Source organism: Asterias amurensis, chromosome 8, assembly GCF_032118995.1.
Source record: "Asterias amurensis chromosome 8, ASM3211899v1".
In the NCBI taxonomy this organism is placed as follows: Eukaryota; Metazoa; Echinodermata; class Asteroidea; order Forcipulatida; family Asteriidae; genus Asterias; species Asterias amurensis.
This window is the reverse complement of record NC_092655.1, coordinates 6,249,958-6,273,061: the sequence shown is the minus strand read 5'-3', so window position 1 is coordinate 6,273,061 and position 23,104 is coordinate 6,249,958. Positions and strand designations below refer to the sequence as shown.

General features: G+C 38.7%; 3 protein-coding genes across 5 annotated transcripts in view; all 3 read right to left on the bottom strand.

Moving 5' to 3' along the window:
• LOC139940414 (lateral signaling target protein 2 homolog) overlaps positions 1–7,920 on the bottom strand; it is a 29,994-nt gene extending 22,074 nt beyond the window's left edge. Inside the window, exon 1 of one of the 2 annotated variants that reach the window (XM_071936648.1) lies at positions 7,776–7,920. In XM_071936648.1, the coding sequence (XP_071792749.1) occupies positions 7,776–7,811 (36 nt within the window). In that variant the 5' untranslated portion in view covers positions 7,812–7,920. Of the gene's footprint in view, positions 1–7,554; positions 7,749–7,775 lie in introns of those variants that run through there. The other variant, XM_071936649.1, reaches the window with a different exon arrangement.
• Positions 7,921–8,532: 612 nt separating this feature from the next.
• Positions 8,533–13,842, bottom strand: LOC139940614 (small integral membrane protein 19-like). Its single transcript, XM_071936954.1, has 4 exons — positions 13,745–13,842; positions 11,826–12,023; positions 11,292–11,416; positions 8,533–10,624 (listed from the first exon to the last, which is right to left on the bottom strand). Exons 2-4 carry the CDS (start codon positions 11,942–11,944, stop codon positions 10,548–10,550), a joined length of 321 nt encoding a protein of 106 aa, XP_071793055.1. The 5' UTR covers positions 11,945–12,023; positions 13,745–13,842; the 3' UTR covers positions 8,533–10,547.
• Positions 13,843–14,586: 744 nt separating this feature from the next.
• Positions 14,587–23,104, bottom strand: part of LOC139940448 (fibrocystin-L-like) — a 69,429-nt gene continuing 60,911 nt past the window's right edge. For both annotated transcript variants that reach the window (XM_071936702.1, XM_071936703.1), the window contains 9 exons: positions 22,798–22,958; positions 21,845–21,886; positions 21,111–21,137; positions 20,567–20,599; positions 19,674–19,773; positions 18,904–18,979; positions 17,972–18,090; positions 16,846–17,115; positions 14,587–16,100 (listed from right to left, as the gene is read on the bottom strand). In XM_071936702.1, coding sequence (XP_071792803.1) covers positions 15,934–16,100; positions 16,846–17,115; positions 17,972–18,090; positions 18,904–18,979; positions 19,674–19,773; positions 20,567–20,599; positions 21,111–21,137; positions 21,845–21,886; positions 22,798–22,958 — 995 coding nt within the window. In that variant the 3' untranslated portion in view covers positions 14,587–15,933. The remainder of the gene's footprint in view (positions 16,101–16,845; positions 17,116–17,971; positions 18,091–18,903; positions 18,980–19,673; positions 19,774–20,566; positions 20,600–21,110; positions 21,138–21,844; positions 21,887–22,797; positions 22,959–23,104) is intronic.

Below are 23,104 nucleotides of genomic sequence, written 5' to 3'. Positions count from 1 at the left end.
TGTCTCTAATTGAGCTATCCATATGTGACGCTCGAACTCAAACATCTGTTACAGTCGTCAGGTGTGACCTTCCTTTAGTGCCATACCTTGAGGGGTCAAGGTGTGGATTTTCATGGGCCAGTAAGTGAATCCAATCACACCATATTGTTCATTAACACTGTGTACAGTTTAGACGATATTAGCTGTTCACAATCGGAGAACAATTCCAGGTTTTCTATTAATAAATATTGATACAATGTCAGATTTTCTGCCGAGGATGGCTATATTAAGGTCATTCTGTGTATGCTATACCAGGCATTGATGGTTGTGTATTATTTTTGAGAAACCACACGCATGGTTGCATACAAGTTCCATTTATTTTAAATACTTTTTTATTTTATTGTGAATTATTTATTCAAAGGTGAACTTAAAGGCAGTGGACACTATTGGTAATTGTCAAAGACTTCCCTTCACAGTTGGTGTATCTCAACATATGCATAAAATAACAAACCTGTGAAAATTTGAGCTCAATCGGTCATCGAAGTTGCGAGATAATAATGAAAGAAAATTAACCCTTGTCACACGAAGTTGTGTGCGTTTAGATGGTTGATTTATAGACCTCAAGTTCTAAATCTGAGGGCTCAAAATCAAATTCGTGGAAAATTACTTCTTTCTCGAAAACTATGGCACTTCAGAGGGAGTCGTTGCTCACAGTGTTTTATACCATCAACCTCTCCCCATTACTCGTCACCAAGAAAAGTTTTATGCCCATAATTATTTGGAGTAACTACCAATAGTGTCCACTGCCTTTAATAAAGCCTTAACGAGGAGTCCAAGGTGGCAGGAGCACCAGGTGCATTGAAAATAGAGGAAAAAATTGTTTAAATGCTTTGATCCATCTTTTTAATATCTTCCCGTTTATTCTGAGATGGGTTTACCAAACTACAATCTTTTAAATGAAAGCATTGGAAAGTCTCCAACATAGTGTTTTGATCACCTCCTGCAGTCGGTAACAGTACAATCATGGTGTGCACCGACAACAATTTGAGCCATGTGCCCCCGCCCCCCCCCTCTCTATTTACTACACTTGTCGTGGAAGAACAACAATATTTATGTTTCCGGCATAAGGCTAGGTACACTGTTTCAGTAAATGTCAAAGACAAGTCTCCTCACTTGGTGTATCACAAAGATATTCTTCCTTTTAAACAGCTTTAAGTTATTGAAGTTTCCTTTAAAAAAAACCACAGCCACTGCCCTACCCCTAACCCAGGCCTGATTCTCCACGGAGGCAACGGAGGCGTTTGCCTCCGTTGCTCCTTGCCATTGCCTTGGTACCCTTGAAATGCTCCAGTAGGAATTTACAAATTCCTCATAGGGTGCCCTTTACCAAAGAGAAAATGTCTTGGTGCCTTTGCCCTTTCAAAAACGAGGCATACAGGCCTGCGTAACCCCAACACATTAATGATGCCGAGTTCCCTTTCTATTGGGAAGATCATCCCAACAAACAAATAAAAAAACACCAATCTAAAGGAACAAACCCCATCTTACAAATAGTCATGGCTTCCTTTACAGGGTATGCCCACACATTGGTTTTATGGTTGGGGGGGGGGGGGTATTTAACGATAGTTTCTTTATCCATAACAGGTCTCTCCGAGTACCTCACAGTGCGTAATTGTTAACCCTGATCATTGGGCACAGAACTTTTTGAAACCCCCGTACCTAATTTCATAGAGCTGCTTAAAAGCATAAAAAGCAGCTAAGCACAACAGCATTATGCTTACCAGAATACCTGCCAAAATACCATGTCACATGTAGGCCTACAACTTGTGACTGGTATCCTGCTCATTTCAGCTTAGCAGAAATTGTGCCCCGAGGATCGAGTACACAAGACCACACCACCTTATCACAACTTTGAGTCCGGTGCGCCTGGCCACGAAAAGCCACAACACTGTTATGGTATACTTTTCTACGAAAACAAAGTTACATAATCGTATAATTCCCGATTCCCGATTTACATTGTAACCCTAACTCCTGGAAACTCTTTTATAAATCAGCAAACCATGATAACAAGATCCATTCATTCCAACTGCCCAATCCTGCTATCCATGGATGGGCTAGATTCCTTTTATGTTTGTTAGGGTGGTTATCTAACAGAGGTTCAGTCACCTTTTTTCACTTTAATCAGACAAACCTTTTCCAAGGCCAGCTACATGTATATTTGGAGGCCTGCTATCAGCTTTTTATCAAGTTAGTTTTAGGAGAGAAGTGAACAGTACACTATTTTTGTAGACAGTAGATTTAGCCAAACTTGTTTACATTAAATGAGGTGGGTTTGAAAATGTCTGTTAGTTTCATTAAAAAGTTTACACAATGCATCAAACACTTTCGATCTTGGCTGTGCTGGCTGGCAGCCAAAGGCGCCCTTGCATGCCTGCTTCTCGAACATGTTGTAGCCGCGTCCTTTGCAATTCAGCTCTTAGCTGCGAGTAAGGATGATTAGCCCCCCCCCCCCCAAATTATTATTATTATCAAAATCATATATTTTAAATGTCCTACTAGATGCATGATTCTTAATATTTTCACAATATGCATTGTATACTTGTCTAAAAACTGAATCAACAAAAACTACTTGTAACATTATAATAAAAAAAAATTAAGGAAAAATAATTTTAATGTGTTACGCATAATTACCAAATTTAACACAGTTAGCATGACAGACTCCTAAAGACAGAAAGACTATAACATTTGGCTGAGAGTTGTGCATGGCGCGTATGCGATGGCATATTTCCATCATTTGACCTCAGCAATGACAACCGATGCAAGGGGTTTATTCAACAATTAAGTAAAAACAACTGTCTTAGAACACTAAAAAAGATGGAAAACGAGGACATTGTCAAATAACTTGCAAGCCTCGTTCTAAATAAACGTAACAACATGAACAAATGTTGCTTCCGTGCCACAACATTGGAATCTTTCCAAGGCAAACAATGCCAAAGACAACACTATTTTTAGAAGGCCTTCAAGGCCATCTTACATTTCATTGAGTACATTTAAGTAAAAAACCAAGCATGCTGGGCCCAGTGGCCATTGGGGTTTGTTTTGCAACTTGGATTGTTATTGTCATGTGACTGTGTGTGTGACTCAGACCCAGTAAGCTATTTGGAAAATTTTCCATTTGATGTCGGATACTTTGCCCTTTTGGTACAGCGACTATTTAAAGAAGACAATGTTATTTAATTTTAATCTTGATAAGCAACATTGTAAACAAGTTTAGCAGCGCCAATATTCGATACAGCTTTTAGCAGGTAGAATGACCAACAGTCTGATGACCAAGTGCCCTGTAATTCTCTTAGAAGGTCGTAGTATTTAGGTGACCTGGGAATCGGAGGAAAATGCCATGACAAAAGAATTGACTGGAATAATGCTTTCGATTGTAGCTACGGAACGGAACGTAATCTGTACATAGAATGTCCTTGCTATTCCAATTGCTGGTTAAACTGTGAATAATAACAACAAAACTGACAAACCTGGGAATAAACCCTCGAGGGATTCTTATTATTATAATTGAGTTATCAAAATAAAACAGATTTACACTATGTATGATGATTGGATGCTGCCTTAAATTTGACTCATGTAAGCTGATGTTGTGCAAATTGGTCCAGGGGTGGATTTCACTCCTAACTTAGGACTAGTCCTAGGCAATGCTAAGAGATAGGACCAGTCCTAAGTTAGGACCAGTAACTCATCTGGTCCTATCTCTTAGCATTGCCTAGGACTAGTCCTAAGTTAGGACTACCTTTGTGAAATCCACCCCTGGCCCAATTTCATACAGCTGGTTTTAAAGCACAGAAGTAGCTACGCACAACAAAATTATACATTACACAATATGGTTACCAACCATACCATTACCAGTTCACAGTGACTGATAGTCAGATAGGGATACCCTCCTGAAATCTGCTAAGCAGAAAATACTGAAATTGATGAGCAGTATTTTCTGCTTTTAAGCACCTATGAAGTTGGACACTGGTCCTTTTCTTTTATTAAAAATAAACAAAGCTTGGCATTTTTTATCCTTTTTTGTAATTTTTTGAACCTTGGAGAAAGCCAAGTTTTTTTTGTAGGCACCAGCTCTGATCATTTTTGTAAAATTGCAGTTCATGATATTAATTAGTGTCAATTTACATTCATTGAGTGTTGTTTTAAGTTTTCATTTTGGTGGAACTTGGTGGACAATTGTATTTATAACCAAGCTTTGTAATCAAGTGTTTATGTTTAGTGGTAATCGGCCTTGTAATGGCTTTACCGACCTAATTTGAAAAATGTGCCAAACCGAAGAGTTCCGGAACCAGATGCTAACGTTCGACATCCATTTGTTCATTTCCCTTTCATCAGGTTATATCAATTCCCTAAAATTCAAATCTATTATAAATAGAGTGTTATCATAATTTAATAGTCAAAGGGTGTCAACTGCATTATAGGCCTAGTGTATGTAAATCAGGGAACAGTTTCTCCCACAAATTTTCCATTATAGCAAAATATTAAGACTTTGAATTTTAAGCCTGATATTAGGCTGTGTAAACAAATCCTGCCTGCAGGAAGTCCGGGGGTGGATTTCACAAAGAGTTAGGACTAGTCTTATCTCGAGTTAGGACCAGTTACTCGTCCTAACTTGGGACCAACCATGCAATTTGTATATCTCCTAGGACTAGTCCTAAGTTAGGAGTCTTTAGGACTAGTCCTAACTCTTTGTGAAATCGACCCCAGGCTCTTTTGTTAAAATGTGATGTCACAGGTCACATGATCTGTACACATGCCTAAACCATCAGCAGACAAACTAAGCTATCCCGGGATTTAAACAGCTCAAGGTGGTCGATAGATTGAACAAGAACCACCCCGACAAGGTTAAACCCTCTCTCCCAAAAATAACTTGCTTTGCCAGCATTTATAAATAGAATTCTAACAATCTGCAAGTTTGTGATAAAGAAAAAATTGCTGAGTAGTCATTGTGAAATCTTATGACATCTTCCAAATTATTGTGCAATTGAGCGTTTTTCTCAGTGTACACATAGTCCTGTTACTAGCCAGAAATCAGGGCAGTGTATGGGGGTCAATACGGCTTCCCTCATTTTTATCTTTGCTGTGTCAACAAAAGCAAACATTGGCACTTATCGTTTCAAAAATGTAAACATAAAAAAAGAAGTAGTGACGCGATAACTGAAGGATTAAGGCGATTATCTTCACAAGGAATGTAAGGTTTTGGTTAACCCGATGACATCATCATCGCCCTATATCAGCAAAGCACACAACTGGGGTTTGTTTACATGGCTCCAGCCACAATGGCAGGTTATCGCGTGGATTGTGTTCCAATCTTGTTCGGACCTCTCATTGACTGGCAGGACAAACCTGGAGTGCTAACATTCCATTTAGTGTAACTCCCCGAAATTCTTGCATCATAAAAATCTCATGGTCATCACTAACAAATAAATTGCTCAACTGATTAAGTGGGGTGTCCTGTCGAATTTACGCTCCCTGCAAAATACTTATCTCTCAAAACTTTGCCCTACATCATGGACAGGACATTATGTTGCAAGCAACTAAAGCTCGGACAGCACTTCTATTGAGAGACAGTACTAGCAGGTACTAAGCTAGTTTTGCTTTCACTTTCCCATTGCTGCGTGGGAAACAACCCCTGTATTATAAATTGTGTGATTAGATTATATGAACATGAAATTACTGTACATCATGTAATGTAGAAGTATATTTATAGCCCTGAGTAGGCCTGTACAAAAAAATGTACACCTTACTACGTACAGTAGACAGACTGTGTCGGTAGTGTCGTCTTTTAAAGTGTGAATAAACTACTTAAAAAACGCACAAGGCAAGAAAATAACAGAAGCTGGCCAGGCACACACAGTATTCAGTATCCTATTTCAATGGTTTCTAAATGTCATACATGTACAAAGTAATATGTAGTCTGACTGAGTACAAGTCAGGAAACCACTTGAATCATAGTAAACACTCAGTATAAATGCTATTTTTGATTTGACGTTTTAATACTAGTAGTCCTAGGGATATGAATGAGTACTAGGTAGCTGTCTTCATGTTTCAGACCATACATAGCAGGCCCACACGTTACATGTAAAGTTCAATGATTTGAGTTTATAATACATTTTATTTACAGGGCCTTTGTCATAACAAAACTAATACAGACGCTCTAAATCAAGTAATGTATGTGTCCCCGCCCCCCCATGGCTGTACACACAACATTATGGCAGAGCTGTGTGTGAACATAAACATCTAAGGTTCCAGGATGTAAAATCCAATCACATGACTGACAATGAATGTGTATGTTACAAAATCAGGTTTTCCTCATTTCCTAAAAGACTTTGACGGAAAATGAAACTAAAAATCTGTCGACCAAACTCCCTTTTTAGCCATACTTTGTGTCATAAGGTGCTTGTTTTAAGTTTTTCGTCAGCACTGGCATGGAAATTTGACATTCATGAATAATTTTCATTCATATTTAAACAAAATGAGTCTATGAACATCACACACACAAAATGTAAAAGAAAAAAGACAATTGTCGCTGAACAATCACAGAAATTGTCTTAACCAAAGACAATAGCGAGGTTAAGCTGCACGCTACGCAAGCAAAAACATCAACGTATTGGTCAACAAATTGTGTCATTTGTACCTGACGTGGGAAATGGTTATTTCACAAATGCTCGCGTAATGGCAGCTAATTATAAACCTCCCTAAATACAGGATATCTCAAAAACGCGACCACCAGTTAAAATTAAATTTTCTCAGGGTTATTTTATTGCACAACCCTTCCTCCATGAAACAACTACATTTATTAAGGATTATAACAATTGAAAGGTTCCAAGCAAAGGAATACATTACAATAAGGTTTATCGCGATTCAGAAACGCACTGCATTGTGGGAAGGAATATGGGGCGGTTACTATGCAGTTTGTACGACTCGCACACGCAACGCCTTTACCTTTGTGTAGGTTCAACAGCGCCCTCTCTTGATATTTTGCTATTCGCGATAAACCTTATACAATGTCTCAAAACTTCTAAACATGTCCAAAAAGAAATAATTATGCGACTGCACTCTGCATTAGGAAAAGTTTCCGTATGGCGCCACCACTTTTTCATTCGAAATAAAATAATATAGTATCTAATTTACCTGATTTATATATCCCTTTTTGTAAAAATGAGTGAAAAAGTGGTGGCGCCATACGGAAAGTTATCCCTGCATTATTTTTGGGATAATTTTCCGTATGGCACCACCACTTTTTCACTCATTTTTACAAAAAGGGATATCTCATTCAGGGTTATTAGATACTATAGTAGTGGTGGCACAATACAGGAACTTTTCCTTGTTTTGTACAAACCGTATCAACAATTATCAATGTTCAGTTTTTCAATACACAGATTATCCTTCTGTCCTTGAATTGAATGAAACCACACTATACATGCTATTAAAAAAAAAAACAGTTAGTGACTTCCTGCAATGCCGAAAAATTATACAAACTATAAATTATAACGGTAAGTTAGTAGTTGACTTTACCATATCCTTAGCTGCCAACACCCACGCAGCAACTGGCTAGCTAGGCCGGCTTGAAGCTCCTACAAACCGCAAGCATTTTGTGTCTACTCGGTCTACTCATCCCATGACCCGATTCACACAGCACTAGTCACGCGGACATTTTATACATCTTGAAACATGCTGCTGGATCAGACAACATTTTCTCCGGTTTTTTATCCTAATTACCCACACAAAATACTCACTTTTGGTTTGTACAACCACTTGCGTATTGACATCATCTTGAAGCCGAACAGCGCTAGTTAGTTGTCATAATTCCAAGAGAATAATGAGTGGTCGGTATGTGAAAATTCAGACTTTGTGGGCGTTCGGTGCGAGAGTGAAGTCTTTTTCCAGTCAATGGAAATTTATGAAAACATTGCAATGCGTGCTTAAATATGACCCGTGACATTTGTATTGCCTTACCGCTGGTAATCGCTCTAAACAAAACAACGCTATGAGATAATACGGGGGACCAGTACCTTCCGGTAAATACGGTGTCCGAAAAAGGCCATCGCTCAATTTCATGAACTGTTTAAATAACAATAAAACAAAAAGGATTGTTTGATAAACACACAGTAATGTTTAACAAACAGGGGAATCAGTTATAATAATCTAAATAATAAGATATATTGACTGATCACTTTTTTTCTGCGGAGGAATATTTGTTTTCTGAGGTAAATAACTTACAAAAAGGCCCAACCCACCCCAGCAAGCTTCAAAAGCACTCCACTGTATGCCAAATATGTGGCAGAGGGCAACCCCCCCCCCACCCCGCAATGTTTCCATTCATTCACACAATCTTGTCCTTGTGTACGGAACAACCAACCAAATGATTGTAGCCCAAACTCCCTCACGAAAGGCGAGCAACAATTTTCCATCGTACAAGTTCCAATGGGGGACAGGACAACATAAACAACTTTAGTAAGCAATACAAATTGACAAAATACAGACTGCATGTAATTGTTTTTATTTCAATTCAATAAATAATTTTATTTCATAACAAACTTGCTTACTCTGAGGGTAATGACCCTGATCCAAAATGCCTTTTTGTTAAAAAGATGATAATGGTTGAAGCTATGTACAAAGCTAAAATGTGTGTAATTATACCCCAAATCACCCAAATTATCGTTTACACCAATTCCCATAATCAAACTTTTTCTTGCATAAATTATCGAAGAAAAACCAGCTCAATGCAACTCCTACATGGGCTTCTGGTAATAGGTGTGAAGTGGGCGGGGCTAACAGAAGAATTATGCCGCACTGTCCAACACACTCATTTTTTTTACTTTTACAAAAGTCCCCTTTTTGTTCCTTTTCTCAAATCTTGCAAAAAGGTTTGACATTCAGTACAAATGTAAAGTGAGAAAGATAGAGCTTGTAAAGCTCATTTTAACTGGATTTTGGAAAGTTTATTCAACTTCTACTTCCTGGACAGACACCTAGTTATGTAATGAAGGACAGAACTGTTTCCTCAACCTAAGAGATTCAGTGAAACTTTATCATTATATACAGCCATGCTGTCTCTGCATGTCAAATCTAAACCAAACTAAACCCAAGGACAATAGCCTGGCACCTAGAAAATCACTGTAATAAATCTAGTAACTGTTTATGGGGAAATTTTACAAAGCTCTACTGGTATGAAAACACCCCCATATGAAAACAATCTGTTTGCACAATAAAGTAATTGTCACTTATACCTTTATAGTTTTAACCTCTCTACACAACATTATCTGCCTTCAAACTTTCTTGGTGACTGATTTAATGGTGTATGGATACACAATAACACAAGTTTTGTAGAGGTCACAAGGTCAAACTGAGTGTTTGGATCCAGTCATTTTCAATTAGACCCCTCATGAAAATTAGGAATTGCTCAGAAGTCTCTAACCTCCTGTTTAAAACAGTGTAAAATTTTCCCAAGTGTGATACCCTTAAGAAAAGGAACCACTCCATTTTAAATGAGCGTGCACACAAAGTAGTCACTTTTGGAAGCCAGTCAGCATTGTTTGTTGGTACATCCCGACCAGGGGTTAGTGACGACAGGTATACGACACGTTGCTCATGGTACGGAGGCCGACGTCACTTGTTTTTTAAAGAGCAAATTAATTTCATCATCTAGTGATCACGGAACACACCATCATACAAGACTAATGTTTTAGTTAAAACATCAGAAAAAATGTTTGGCCCTCTCAATTTTGGAAAGCAAATTGATTTCATCATCTAGTGATCATTGAATGCACCATCATACAAGACTAATGTTTTAGTGAAAACATCAGGAAAAATGTTTGGCCCTCACAATTTTTTGGAAAGTTTGACCACAACTGTTAATGACACTCTCTGCTGGATTTTAACAGATGGCAATTGAAAAGTTACACGTCAAGCCTGAACATCCGACATCATCTGAGGATTGTTAATTTTGCCAGAGATCTGCTGTTCAGCCCAGGTGCATAATCACCTTTGACCTCGCATCATTCACATGTCTTTCTAGTTCTGGAGATTCGCAGTTAAATGCGACTTACATGTGTATACATATAAAGCCAACACCTGTCCTTATAGGGGACCAGTCTATTATACATCTAGCTTACATAAAGGGCATACTGTCTGGATGATTGATGCAAGACCATTCCACAAGAGTTGTAACTGGTATAAAGGTAGCCTGAACATCTGACGTCACCCTTCGAGCCTTGTGAATTACATCAGAGAGTGGCCTCAAGCCAACGTCAGTTTTCTGAGGGTCACATGATATGAGCCAACTCGCATTCATTTCGCAATAAAATTCTACATATACATGGATGTACATGTACTCTATACATTGTCGGATGGTACGTTGTATCCAATGATATCGCTGGCTTTGTAAAACCAGTACTTGTCTTTATCCTTGCAGATGAGGACAGGAGATCAAGTCTTGCATTCCATGCTTAATGCAGATAGATCCATCGTGATATGACAATGACAACTGTGACCCCTGGAAGTTACTGTCACGTGGACATGTTCATGTCAATGTGATGCTCAGCTGCCACTGGCACCTGCTGCTGGCTCTGCTCCCATCTCCGAGCTGAAAGGGACAAGAAAAAGCTCTTGCTGAATAATTTGTACACAATTTAAAAGATCGGTTTTGAGTATTCAAGATGGCAGTTTCAGATTGTATAAAAGTAATAAGGTTTTGGATGTAGAGCGAGAAAAAAAGCAATTATCAGTCTGCTATAATATACAGAATTGGTGAGGCATTATAGGATTTGAGGCATTGCATGGTGAGGTATCAATATATATTTGGTTTGCATAGTTGTTTAATTCTTATCTGAAAGCTTACTAATAACTAGAAGAACTAAAACTTAAATAGTACTAGTACTCCAATACTTAAATAATGTGAAGCGCTTTTGGACTCCCTCCGAGTGTGAAAAGCGCTATATAATTATTGTTATCATAGCGCATTTCACAATGTTGTCTTAGTGCGCTTTACATTTTAGCCCTGGTCATTGGGCTAATAACATTCCCTTAATTTATCACAGCTAAAACTAGTTTTATCTGTGAAATATTTCCCTCTAAAATCAAGCCTGGAGTTGCACGTAGGCCTTAGTCCCTGTCGCCATGCCCCTGTTTGCAAACAGAAAATGGCCTTGCCCTCTCAAAGTTCAAGTTCAAGGCCTTTGAAATGAAGTCATGTTCGAGACAACTGTATCTGTAAACCTACAACAGAAAACGCAACTTTGAGTTGTACTTACAAACGTAATACAACTCCAGCTGTTGTCTGAGTCTGACTTTTTTTAGTTCTTCCCTGTAGCGTTGTGTTCTTTCTTCCATTGCGGCTGTCGGCCGGGTGAATAACCTGGCAAACATTCCAGTGTGTCTGAGTGGAACAAAGAGAGATTTTAGAAGATGAGATAAGAAAGGATGAGATTAGGAGTTTTAAAGGAATATTTAAGAATTGGTTGTTGCTAACAAAACAGTTGCTGGCAGCGAGGGCACTTTATGTAATCCCCCATTCATAAACTGACAAACCTGAAGAAGTTTGAGATTGATCGGCCATCTGGGTCACAAGAAAATAGTGAAAAACTAATCACACATTTTGCATGACATCGCTGCAAAAAGATTTTATGAATAAAATGCTCACTGAGCGATTAACTCAAAAAGCAAAATTAGATAATTGTAATGTCCTAAATGTCCCCCATTGAGAAACAATGTTTATCAATCAGCTTTTTATAATCATTTAAAAGCGAAACACTGTCATCCAAAAACACAACTTGCCATTGACTCACCTCTTTAAATAAACGAAGAACCATACAGACACCACAATGACGATCATGTAGATATTGGTGGCTTCATTCCAATGATCGATGTGCACCTCTGGCGGGAGACCATGATTCTCACTCGCCATGTTGAATGCTGATGATACCTTTGGTATTAATCATTAACGATTACATTGACATTGATGAGCTGTTGGGAGCTTGAACAAGCTGAAAACAAATAGCGAAAAATGAAAATAAAATACTTGTTTACTTATAGACCATGTGAACTTTGTTTACAATAAGTGTGATCTTGTATATTCTTCGAGTATTCTGGCAGGCACGATACTGCACAGATTATATGGGAAAGTTAAATTTTTGTGTCATAATTTCCACATAAATCCAAGAATTATGAAAGTAAAAGCTGGACAGGTTTTGAGATGTGCCCCCTTTCATCATATCAAAAGTTGATAAGCGTTAGACAGTGCAATCTCCATAAAATATAAGATTTTATGATTTCCACCTACAGGCTGCGTACAAATTTTGCCTGCAGGAAGTCCAGGCTCTGTGGCTCTTTTGTAAACATGTGATGTCACAGGTCACATCGTCTATAAATTACTAACTGGTAAATTTACAGTGCAGTGCCAAGCCCACCTTGTTGAGCTTTTAATGGCTCTCATCAGTCTCACACAGTCTGTAAAACAAACAAAGAACCTGTAATGGCCAACTGTGATGAGACCGATGTAAATGAGAGCCATTAACAGCTGAATTTCAAGGTTGTGAAAATGTATTGTGTGTATAATAAGTTGCTCTCTCTTCTTCACAGGTTCGACTCCCGGTGTCATGACAAAAACTGTCCGCTGGCAATAAGTGTCCGCTCATTAGCATATTCGTTGTGATTGGCCAAGCGTCTATGACGTCACATTGTAGTAAAAATAGTGTCCGCGGTTAGCGTGCATCATCAATGCGTGCCTTGCTTCATTTTTGACATTTTAGTTTTACATTTTTGTGACACTTTCCTGCTTGTATTTGATTATAAGCATTCGTATTATTTATCATTTATCACTTTTATTCGTATTTTTTAACCTGCACTTTTTAATTACAAAGTAAAATACTAATCTTGACATACTTTTGAGATTAAGAGTTCGTCTATTTTTTAACTTGACTTGTGTGCTTGAAAGCATTCTTGGTTGTATGTTAATTTTTTTTATATAATAAATAATTCGTAACCTTTAGCACAATCCATACTAGTTGCGATAACATAACCCTCCTCCCGACGGCCGGCCACCGGGAGGAGGGTTACGTTATCGCAACTAAATCCGTACTTGTTAAACCTGCACTGTTTTACCATAGTAAAATACTAATCTTGCATACTTTTGTTTTGAGAGAAAGTGTTCTGTTGCGTGTTGGTCTACTTTTTAACTTGGCTTGTATTTGAACGCTTGGTTGTATTTGATTCTAAATAATCAACACGACGCAGCATGCATGGGCCTGGCGCCCAGACACTATTTTTTGGGCGGACACTATTAGTCACGCAATCCGTGTCAAATAGTGTCCGGGGTGTACTGTGCATGCTCAGCGGACACTTATTGCCAGCAAACAGTTTTGGTCATGACACCTGTACTGCATTGTATTATTTGATTGATTACACAATACAATACTAAATAACTAACTTCTATTTTCTATCCATTTCTTCCTCCAGCATAGATAACAGATAGATATATGGAGACTGGTGAGAGAGAAGGCAGGATCGAGGAGAGATATTTTAAATAATCTTTTTAAGTTTCACTTTTAGCAAAATAATAATTTTTTTAAACCGGTCGCCATATTATTAATACTACTATTATATTATAAAAATTAAAATTAAAAAACACTTCAATTTTTTTATAAAAACAGGCAGAAATTGGTTGCGAGGTCGTGAAAGTTTTCCTCCAAGTCGACTGTCCACTTACCTTATTCGAAAAATCCAAACATTCTTGACTTTTGACAGCCAATTAAGCCAAAACAAGTAAAAGCTGGCACATAACACTAACAGACAGAAACAAATGTGTTGTTCTACACAATATAGACTGGTGCCGTATTGAGACTGTATGGTACCCTGTTAGCGTCAGTAGTCTTGGTTCAAGACTCTTTGGATTGTCACAAGAGGGCGCGCACCCCGAGGACCGCTAACTTTCTCGGCTTGCTTTCTTGGGGTGTGTTAGCGGTCCCGGTTGATAGCGCGTTGAGGTAATAGTGCGCCCTCTTGTGACAAACCTAAGAGAGTCTTGAACCAAGACTACCGCATCAGCCGCGTAGTCAAAAAATAGAACACATACAATACAGGGAGGTTTCAAAATGTCTCCTTACTCATTTTCTGAAGGTAAATCAGATTTCTCATTCACCTTCAGAAATTAGCGAAATGAGACACTCGTCATCTCCCTGTACTGTATGTGTTCTATTCTCTGAATACTCAGCTGGACAGGAATATAGACTGGTTCCGTTGTAAGACTGTATGGAACCCTGTATACCCATGACGTTTGTTTGTGTATCGCATGCAGTAACAAAAACAAAAACAAAACTATTTTTTTAACAGAGGTAGAGCAAAAAGGTCACAAAAGTTTGTTGATAAATTAACCCATCATCGTTTGTTTACTTCAATTACCTCAATACTTGCTTAAATGTTTCCGGATATAAACAGTCACAGTTTTGGTGGTCAGCGGTCAAGTTGTTACATATTTGTTACATTTTTATTTTCCAAACAATAAATATTAAAAAAACAATGTAAAATTAAATAGTTCAGGTTGTTGTTTGTAATTGATGAGTATCATCATATACTAGGCTACTAGCACGACTAGGAACAACTGTCCCTTTTCTTATTGCTCTATGATTTTATTATTATTACTATTATAATTATTATTAATTATTATAATAATTTGTTTTTGGTGGGGGGGGGGGGGTGAAAGAAAATGCATACCAACGCATTAATTAGTGTAGTACGTAGGCAAGAAATGGACAATCAAAAAAGATTATGATGGAAAATGTAGGTCCTCATTACCCACTCAGTTTAAAAAAGAGCTATCAGAATTCTGCCATGTAGAATTAAAAGAATGGACACAAAAATGTTTATTCCATCTTAATTAGTATCAAGGAGTTCAACATTTTATTTTTAAAGCAATGTACACAAAATTAAGTCTACATTTCCATCTTTAAAAAAACATGTTTCAAAGATAGTGATGTCACTGCTTTAAAGGACACTTACTTTACTTGGTAACAGGAAGAAATAGCTGTTAAAAGTATAAAAGATTGTGGGAAATGACTCTCTGAAGCAACAGAGTTTTTTAGAAAGGTTTTTTTTGCAACAAGGGTGTGCTCTTTCGTCATTTTCTTGCATGGTTGAAGAGCCCAAATTATCACAGATTTGCTAATTATATTTTATATGTATGCATATATGTTGGGATACACCAAGTATGAATACTGGTCTTTGCCAATTACCAAAGGTGTCTAGTGTCTAGTGTCATCAAAACAACTTCAGTTTGCTTTCTTTGCCTTATTATCAACACCTTGTCCTTTTGGAATGTTAACTTAAAATATCAAAAACAGAACAAATAAGTGGAAGGTCTGTCAATTTTTTTTACTTTAAAGAAAGGAAAAATTACAAAAACTGGAATACAAATTGTTACAACTGAATTGAAAGACTTATTAACTCGGAATTTAACCATTGTAAAATTTGTTCAAATAAAACTGTTCATTTATTCCCATGCCTCATTTTTAAATGAAAGAAAACAACAGTGCCCTAAAACTTCTTTGTTTTTAAACATCAACAATTTTCCACCTTTTTTCTCTCTCACATCATTATGTAAACTTACTTAAAAACTAAAAAGATTAATGTACAAGTCTTGATTCAGAGTTATTAAATAATTATGGTTTTTATGGACTAGTTCATAAGATTATGGACTAGTTCATAATATATATTGGGTGCGTTCCATAAGTTTACACGAGTTGTTCATTAGCCATCACGTGATACTCGTGTCTTCCCCTAGTGTCAGCCACCACAGAACCAGGTACCAGGGGGCTCTGGTGACTACCACGAGTGTTCCCCGGTACACCCGGGAAGCCAAACAACCACACCCAATATGGACCATTGGTAAATAGAGACAGCTTATCGGTGGCCATCAACCGAGGCAACTACATGTAAAGAGTTTCGGCAGTTCATGCTGTGGTGGGCCCAATCAGCAGATTGGCACTTAGGGCTGCAGTAAGTTTGCTGAAGACACAATGAGCACTCGAACTGACCCACCAGTCCGCAGACGCACAGCTTGGATGTGTCTGTTAGGAATAGGAGAAAAGAACAAAGAAAGTTTAAGTAATGATTGAAGCTTTGCATGCGTGATGGATAAGAATAAACTATAAATAATGGTTGCGGGTACAACCATGTGTAAATCTCTTTTAGGGGAGTGTTGGCTCGTCTTTTAAAAACAGAAACAAGTTTGTTTTTTTTTTTTCTGAAGACTAGCAGAGTATACTGTTTCAAGCGTCAAAACCAAACCAGCTCTTTTCAGAGCCAATACTCCCTCTTAAGAGAATTATTACATGTTTGAACTCTCAAGTTTACTTTAATTTATAGTTTATTCTTAGAAAGTATAAGTTTTTAAGCTTTGTATGGTGTCTGGCCAAAATCTGCATCCAAAATTCGTATCAGTTGGTGAGAAAACAGGCCAGTGCAAGCACAACGCCCCTTATCTTCAAAGGAACTTCAATCCTACATTCTGATTGAGGTCACGTGCATGTTTCACGCACAAAGATCAGCTATCGTCCAATGATTTGCTTCCTTTGGCCTCGGTGAGAGCGTTGTTTGGCCGCAGTGAGAGTGCCTTTTGAAAGGATGACGTCATATGCATATGAATGTTTAAGAGTGCAATGGTGAGAATATTTTCATGAGATGAAAGATGGAAAATTTCATCTGTCAAAGAATGAAAATTATTCTCTCCATTGCATGAATGCAAAACATGTATTACTTATTGACCACCGACAGACAGGACCTGGGTGTAACGTCCGTGTTCGGAATAAATACCTTGGTCCTTGACCCAGCGGATCAAGACACTATCAGCTTGGTAGACTTCAGAGAGGACCAAGTTCTTCTCCTTAGCCCCGTCAATGTCCTTTAGGGTCTCGTGCATCAAGATGAATTTCTTGTCTTGGAGTTTAGCGGGGAGGGCCCGCGTCACGTCATCTCGGAGGTCATGCATTGTGCCGACTTTGTTGGCCTCGACGGAGCCAAGCTTCTGGAATTTGCTGTGTGAGTTCTTCGCCATGATGATCATTTGGACACGGTCTTCAAGAACTAAAATATGAAACAGAAAAAAGACTGTTTATCAGGTATACAAATTTGAAGGTGTTCTAAAAAATAATTAAGTATAAAAACAAACTTGGGGGACAAGGGAGTAGAATGAAGCCGCGGAAAGCCGAGCCATGCAATGAGCCCAGGGTTTGGCAGTTTGAAGTAAGGTCAGGTCTGGAATTTCACAGAGGCCACAATGGCTATGGTCTCCAATGCCATGGTGTCGATTCTACAAAGAGCCAAGATCGATCTTAACTGTAAATCAATCGCAGTTGCTAAGTAAGGTGTGATGTCACAATACTAACAATTTGTCTTGCGATGCATTGAATTGCTTTGTGAAATCGGCCCCTGGTCTTGGACTTGTTGCCCCTTAAAGGGAAGGTACACGTTTGGTAGTTACTCAAAACAAATATTAACTTAAAAACTGACTTGGTAACGAGCATTGGAGAGCTGTTGATAGTATAAAACATTGTGAGAAACGGCTCCCTCTGAAGTAGCGTAGTTTTTGAAAAAGAGGTAACTTCTCACTAAAATACTAAAAGACTTCTAGCTGAAGTCTTTTATTCCTATCTGAAAGCACACAAATTCGTCTAACAAGGGTGTTTTTTCTCCCAACTTCGATGACCAATTGAGCTCAAATTTTCACAGGTTTGTTATTTTATGCATATGTTGAGATACACCAAGTGAGAACACTGGTCTTTAACAATTACCAATAGTGTACCTTCCCTTTAAAAAGTTTCCACTTATTAGAGTGCCCTTTGAAAAATTAAAATGGCCCGGCCCTCTCAAAGAGGAAATTCCAGGCCTGTAGAAGGTAGAAGCAAATACTGGACAGAGCATCATGGGTCTCTATTCTTACGTCGTTCTTGCTGTCCAGAGGTTTCAGTGAATCCTGGAGGCAGAGCGGTGACTTCAACCTCAGGGGTACGCCTTGCTGTGTTTGGAGTCAAGCGACCATTGAGGTTCGGGTCTTGGTTTCTACAGGGAGAGAAAAAGATAAGATAATCGTTGATCCAACAAGCTCCCCAAATGCACCCCTTAATAATAATAATTTGGGGTCCTTACTCGCAGCTAGAGCTGAATTGAGAAGGACGCGGCTACAACGTGTTCGAGAAGCAGGCATGCAAGGGCGCATTCAGCTGCCAGCCACATCAACCCATTATGACCACGGAGCACAGCCAAGATCGAAAGTGTTTGATTTTTTCCTGAGGGAGTAAAACCGGAATGTCTGGAAAACCCTCGTGGCACAGCAGAGAACCAACGCACAACTCGACTCACAATGGCCCCGACCGGGAATCGAACCGGGGTCACCTTGGTGAGAGGCGAGCGCTTTACGCACAAGCCAACCGTGCCACCCAAATACTTCAAGGCATTAAGGTAAAATAGTACAGAGATTCGTTATTAATTGTATAATTTATTTGGTGTGACTACACATCTAACAGCACAATAATTGCCAACATCAGGACAAATTGGAAACAAGAAGCAATGCTCAGTTTTAGATGTAGGAGGAAAACCCCAAATGGGGGAAACCCAAGCAATCACTTAGGGACTGAAAACCCAATCCACATCCAAGGCTCCGGTCAGAGGTGAAAGGCAGAGAAAGAAACCACTGAGCAAACCTGATCCCCAACTTGTAAATCGCTGCGAGGAAAACAGAACGCTTTACAGGAATTAACAAGATAAAAATCAGTACATAAAATAACCCTCCTCAATTTACTTCTCCCCTACCCCAAGTTCCTCCCCCTACCCCAAGTTCCTCCAAGTCTTTCCCCTACTAATCAATCTACTTACAGTGATCTATCCTGACCTTCATCCTTAAAGTTGGGTTCGGGCAAGGGTACAGCCTCAACCATGTTCCGCTTCATACCTGACCAAATCCAAAAGAAAACCATACACATTTAAACTTTGTGTATTATGTACGCCATGTTTTGGTGACCCTTTATCAGAAACAAGTCTCTGACATAGAACTCGTTGACCAAAACAATTTCAGAGAGTTGTGCGAAAACGAGTCTGTAGACAGAAACAGTTCAAGGCATAGGCAGTTATTTTGAAAAACTAATTTTAATACAAATATTGAGTGGCTCAGAGTGGAATGGGAGGAATATTATCGCAAGGTAAAATTTGGACTGAAATGGAACAGTTTTATATAACTGACATATAGATCCTTGTCATTTGATGTATTTTAAAAGTATCACATTATGAAAAATCACACAAATTACTGACAACCAAAAATCATTTAGAGCCGCGTAGCGGCAACAATGCACAAATCAGATCACAACCTTTTGCACAGGTGCTCCTTTGTTTTAGCAGTGGCGCGGCGGCGCAGAACTGCTCAAAACATTGGGAACAACGATGATCCTAACTGTTGAATGGGAAATGACAAGGATCTGTATGTCAGTTATATAATCTAAAATAACATTTCATAGCTGTGCGAAAATGGGTCTGTAACCAGCAACAGTTCATGACACTTGAAAATTAATGTTCCAAAAACCACGATGCCTTTTTTGTCTATAATTAATGGCACTAAGTCTTAAAAAAGTTATATTCACTTAAAGGCTCACCTCTACACTTGCAGAATTTCCATGCGGTCAACACGATGGTTAGTAAGATAACGGGGGCAAGTGAGACAATAACTATAATGACACAATCAGGAAAGGGTGGCTGCAGACAAAACAAATGAAATATATAGTAATGATAATAATAGTTGCTTCTTAAGGCCCGGTCCCACTGCAACATTAACGAGAACCATAATGATAACGACACAAAGAGAACGCATTCTGTTAGTCTTCTGCGTAAAGGAATTCAACCAATTCAATTTTTTCTCTGTGTGTCGTGATCGTTAACATTGTCGTTATCGCTGCAGTGTGACTCTGCCTTTATAGTGCTCAAATCTATCACTCAGTACTGCTCCTTGGTGCTTTAGCATTCAGTATTCTTCTCTGCAAAGTATGCAAAGTTACTTTTTTAAAGCATGAGACCTATTCCTTTACAAAGCCCCATGCAATGGTTTACAAGGTGCTGTGGCGAATATGCAGCCAATCAAACAAGAAACATCGCGGCGAACCCCTTCTCTTTACGATAAATGCACTGGGTTTTATTACATGCCTTAAAGAGCACATCCGACATACTAATTAATAGTTGGTTCTTAAAAACAGTAGATTCAAGATTGTTGTATGTTTTGAGATGTGTTTGAGTTCAACAGTCCCCAATTGCATAGAGCTGCTTATTAGCACAAAAAGGAGCTAAGCACAACAAGATAATGCTCACTAGAATAAGATTAAGATTACAAACCAAACTTTCATGTCACTTGTCCAATACCTGACTGGTAGCCTGCTAAGCAGTAAATTGCTATCAGCAATAAACTGTTGGTGTCAAACATTTACTTTGAACATGGCGTATTTTAACGTTCACGTTAAATAAAGATTTGATTAGGACAGTGAATTGTGAACCTTACCGCTTTTTTTGCCTGTATTTCTGTTGTGGTAGCCTGGAAAAAAGGAAAAAGAAATTGGATTGTCTGTTATAGGACTACAAAGGATGAAGTTTGTGATAATTTACATCAACTGTCAACTTTCTTTAAATTTTGGTTTTACCCTTACGCCGATGTGTGTTAGCACTGTATATTCATTTCCCAAGTTTTGTGAAAAAAAACACAGGCATATTACTTGGGTGAGATTCGAACCCACGACCTTTCCATTTTAAAGCAGTGTCACACCAACTAGAACACCGGGAAAGTATTGAGTATACAGTGCTCACACACATCTGTGTCAGGGTTAAACCAAAATTAATATTCTTTATCAACAATGCAAGTTTTACATCTAATAAATTGTTGCGGTACCCGCTGCCAAAACATAGGATTCAAACTGCCTCTAGCAGCCGGGCAATCTCGGTAGTCAGGTTGGTAAGACACTGCTCTAGAATTGCAAAGGTCTTGGGTTTCCAATCCCACCCGAGTACTAAGCCTGTGATTAATAAGACCCATAAGTTACAAGACTTACCGCTGTCGTTTCAGATGGTTCTGTCGTCTTCATAGCATGGAGAGAAAAACATTTGAAAAGACTTCATTAACTGTATACATTGGATGGTATTTTGATGCTGAAAAGAATGCTTATTATTATTTGGAATATGACTGTTTTATGATGACTGACTGAAAGTCAATAAATGTGCAGTTTGTAATAATTATCAATATAAACCACAAGGGAAACTGACTGGGTAAATTTTGAAATGATTTTTAGGGTTGAACAAATAATTGACTAGAGTGGGATTCGAACCAACGACCTCCGGATTAACGTGCCGGCGCTCTACCAACTGAGCTATCTAGCCCTATATTGGTGGTGTCCCTATTTTGTCAATATCTAGTCAATTCTTTGTTCAACCCCAAAAATCATTTCAAAATTTACCCAGTCAGTTTCCCTTGTGGTTTATATTGATATCTGAAACAAAAAGGTCGCATCCCCTTAAGGTGATCCCCTGGCTGCCGCTTCCCAGGTTGTATCGTAATTTGGATGTGATACCTGGCTACACGGCAGTTAACGGTTTATATGGCTTCTGACTGGCACCCTGAACAAAGATATTGACAAAATAGGGACACCACCAATATAGGGCTAGATAGCTCAGTTGGTAGAGCGCCGGCATGTTAATCCGGAGGTCGTTGGTTCGAATCCCACTCTAGTAAATTCTTTGTTCAACCCCAAAAATCGTTTGTAATAATTGTAAGACTCGTAAATCTTACCACTGTTGTTGCTGTTATTTCAGGCATTTCCTTCGCTGTAGTCTGGGGAAAAAAAATGAGAAAGACATTATTGAATAATTGTATAGTAGCCCGCTTTGCAAGAACGTCCCTTATGTTCCAAAATTGACTTTCTGAGATCAAACATAGAGGAAAAGGTCATACTCTAAGCTTTAATTTGGTGTCTGTTGGAGCTCTACAGCATCTTGCACTCTGGAGACTGACAATATTATACATTGTAAAGATTTTAGTAAAGTACAGGCCTGTGTTCGCTTCGTTTTTGAAAGGGCAAGGACACCAAGGCATTTTCTCTTTGGCAAAGGGCACCTTATGAGGAAATTGTAAACTTCTACTGGAGCATTTCAAGGGCACCAAGACAATGGCAAGGGGCAACAGAGGCAATCGCCTCCGTTGCCTCCGTGAAGTATCAGGCCTAGTACCCTAGCAACAAACACTTTCTTGCTAGAATTTGCTTCTGAAATTTAAAAACATCACAAGACATAATGGGGGTGTCGTGGCCGAGCAAATAAGGGTACCGAACTCAAGCTCTGGTGTTTCTGTTTAGCAGAGTGTGGGTTCGAGTCCCGTTCGTGACACGTACTTGTGTCCCTGAGCAAGACACTATACTTAAAACTATAATTGCTTCTCTCCATCCAGGGGTAAATGGGTACCTGTGAGGGCAGAGATAGTTCTTGTGATTAATTTAATAGCTTAGTAGCGCATATTTGTTGCACAGGCTTCACACTCAGAAAGCTGAAATGGTTTAAGGAATTAATTTAGATGGCCCAGTGACCAGAGGTAATAAAGTTGGAAGCGCTTTGAGACGCCCTGCGGATGTGTAAAGCGCTATATAAAAATCAATTATTACTATTGTAAAAGTTATCCTGCACAGGTAGACAAATTACACAGCAATGTTCTTTTCAATTTATTCAAAATCTGTTAATGTGTAAACTTACCTCTTCGCCGTATGTTACCGCGCCCACCTGCAGGTATTGGACTGGGGTTAGAGTGTAGCCATTGAACGTCAGAGTAATGTCACCAGACTGAATGTCGCTCCAAATTTCCTCCTGGGTGGCATTCAAGTCTCCTTGGATGTCAAACGAGACTAGAATGGATCCTAGGATTGGAAGAGAAGGATTCAGTTTTAGAAACGTTTCACTTCATGAAGTTGTCCAAAGCAATAAAAAGGTAGAATTCTTAACAATAAAAACTTCCAACAAAATAACGAGGCAAAATGCAAACAAATTTTACAAGTTGACGTTG

Excerpts from the sequence above, each read along its gene's own strand:
- LOC139940614 (XM_071936954.1), bottom strand. The coding sequence starts at position 11,944 with ATGGCGAGTGAGAATCATGGTCTCCCGCCAGAGGTGCACATCGATCAT. Across the intron at positions 11,417-11,825 it reads TTCTTCGTTTATTTAAAGAG|ACACACTGGAATGTTTGCCA; the intron begins GTGAGTCAATGG and ends TGTTCCACTCAG. Across the intron at positions 10,625-11,291 it reads GCTGGAGTTGTATTACGTTT|CTCGGAGATGGGAGCAGAGC; the intron begins GTAAGTACAACT and ends TGTCCCTTTCAG.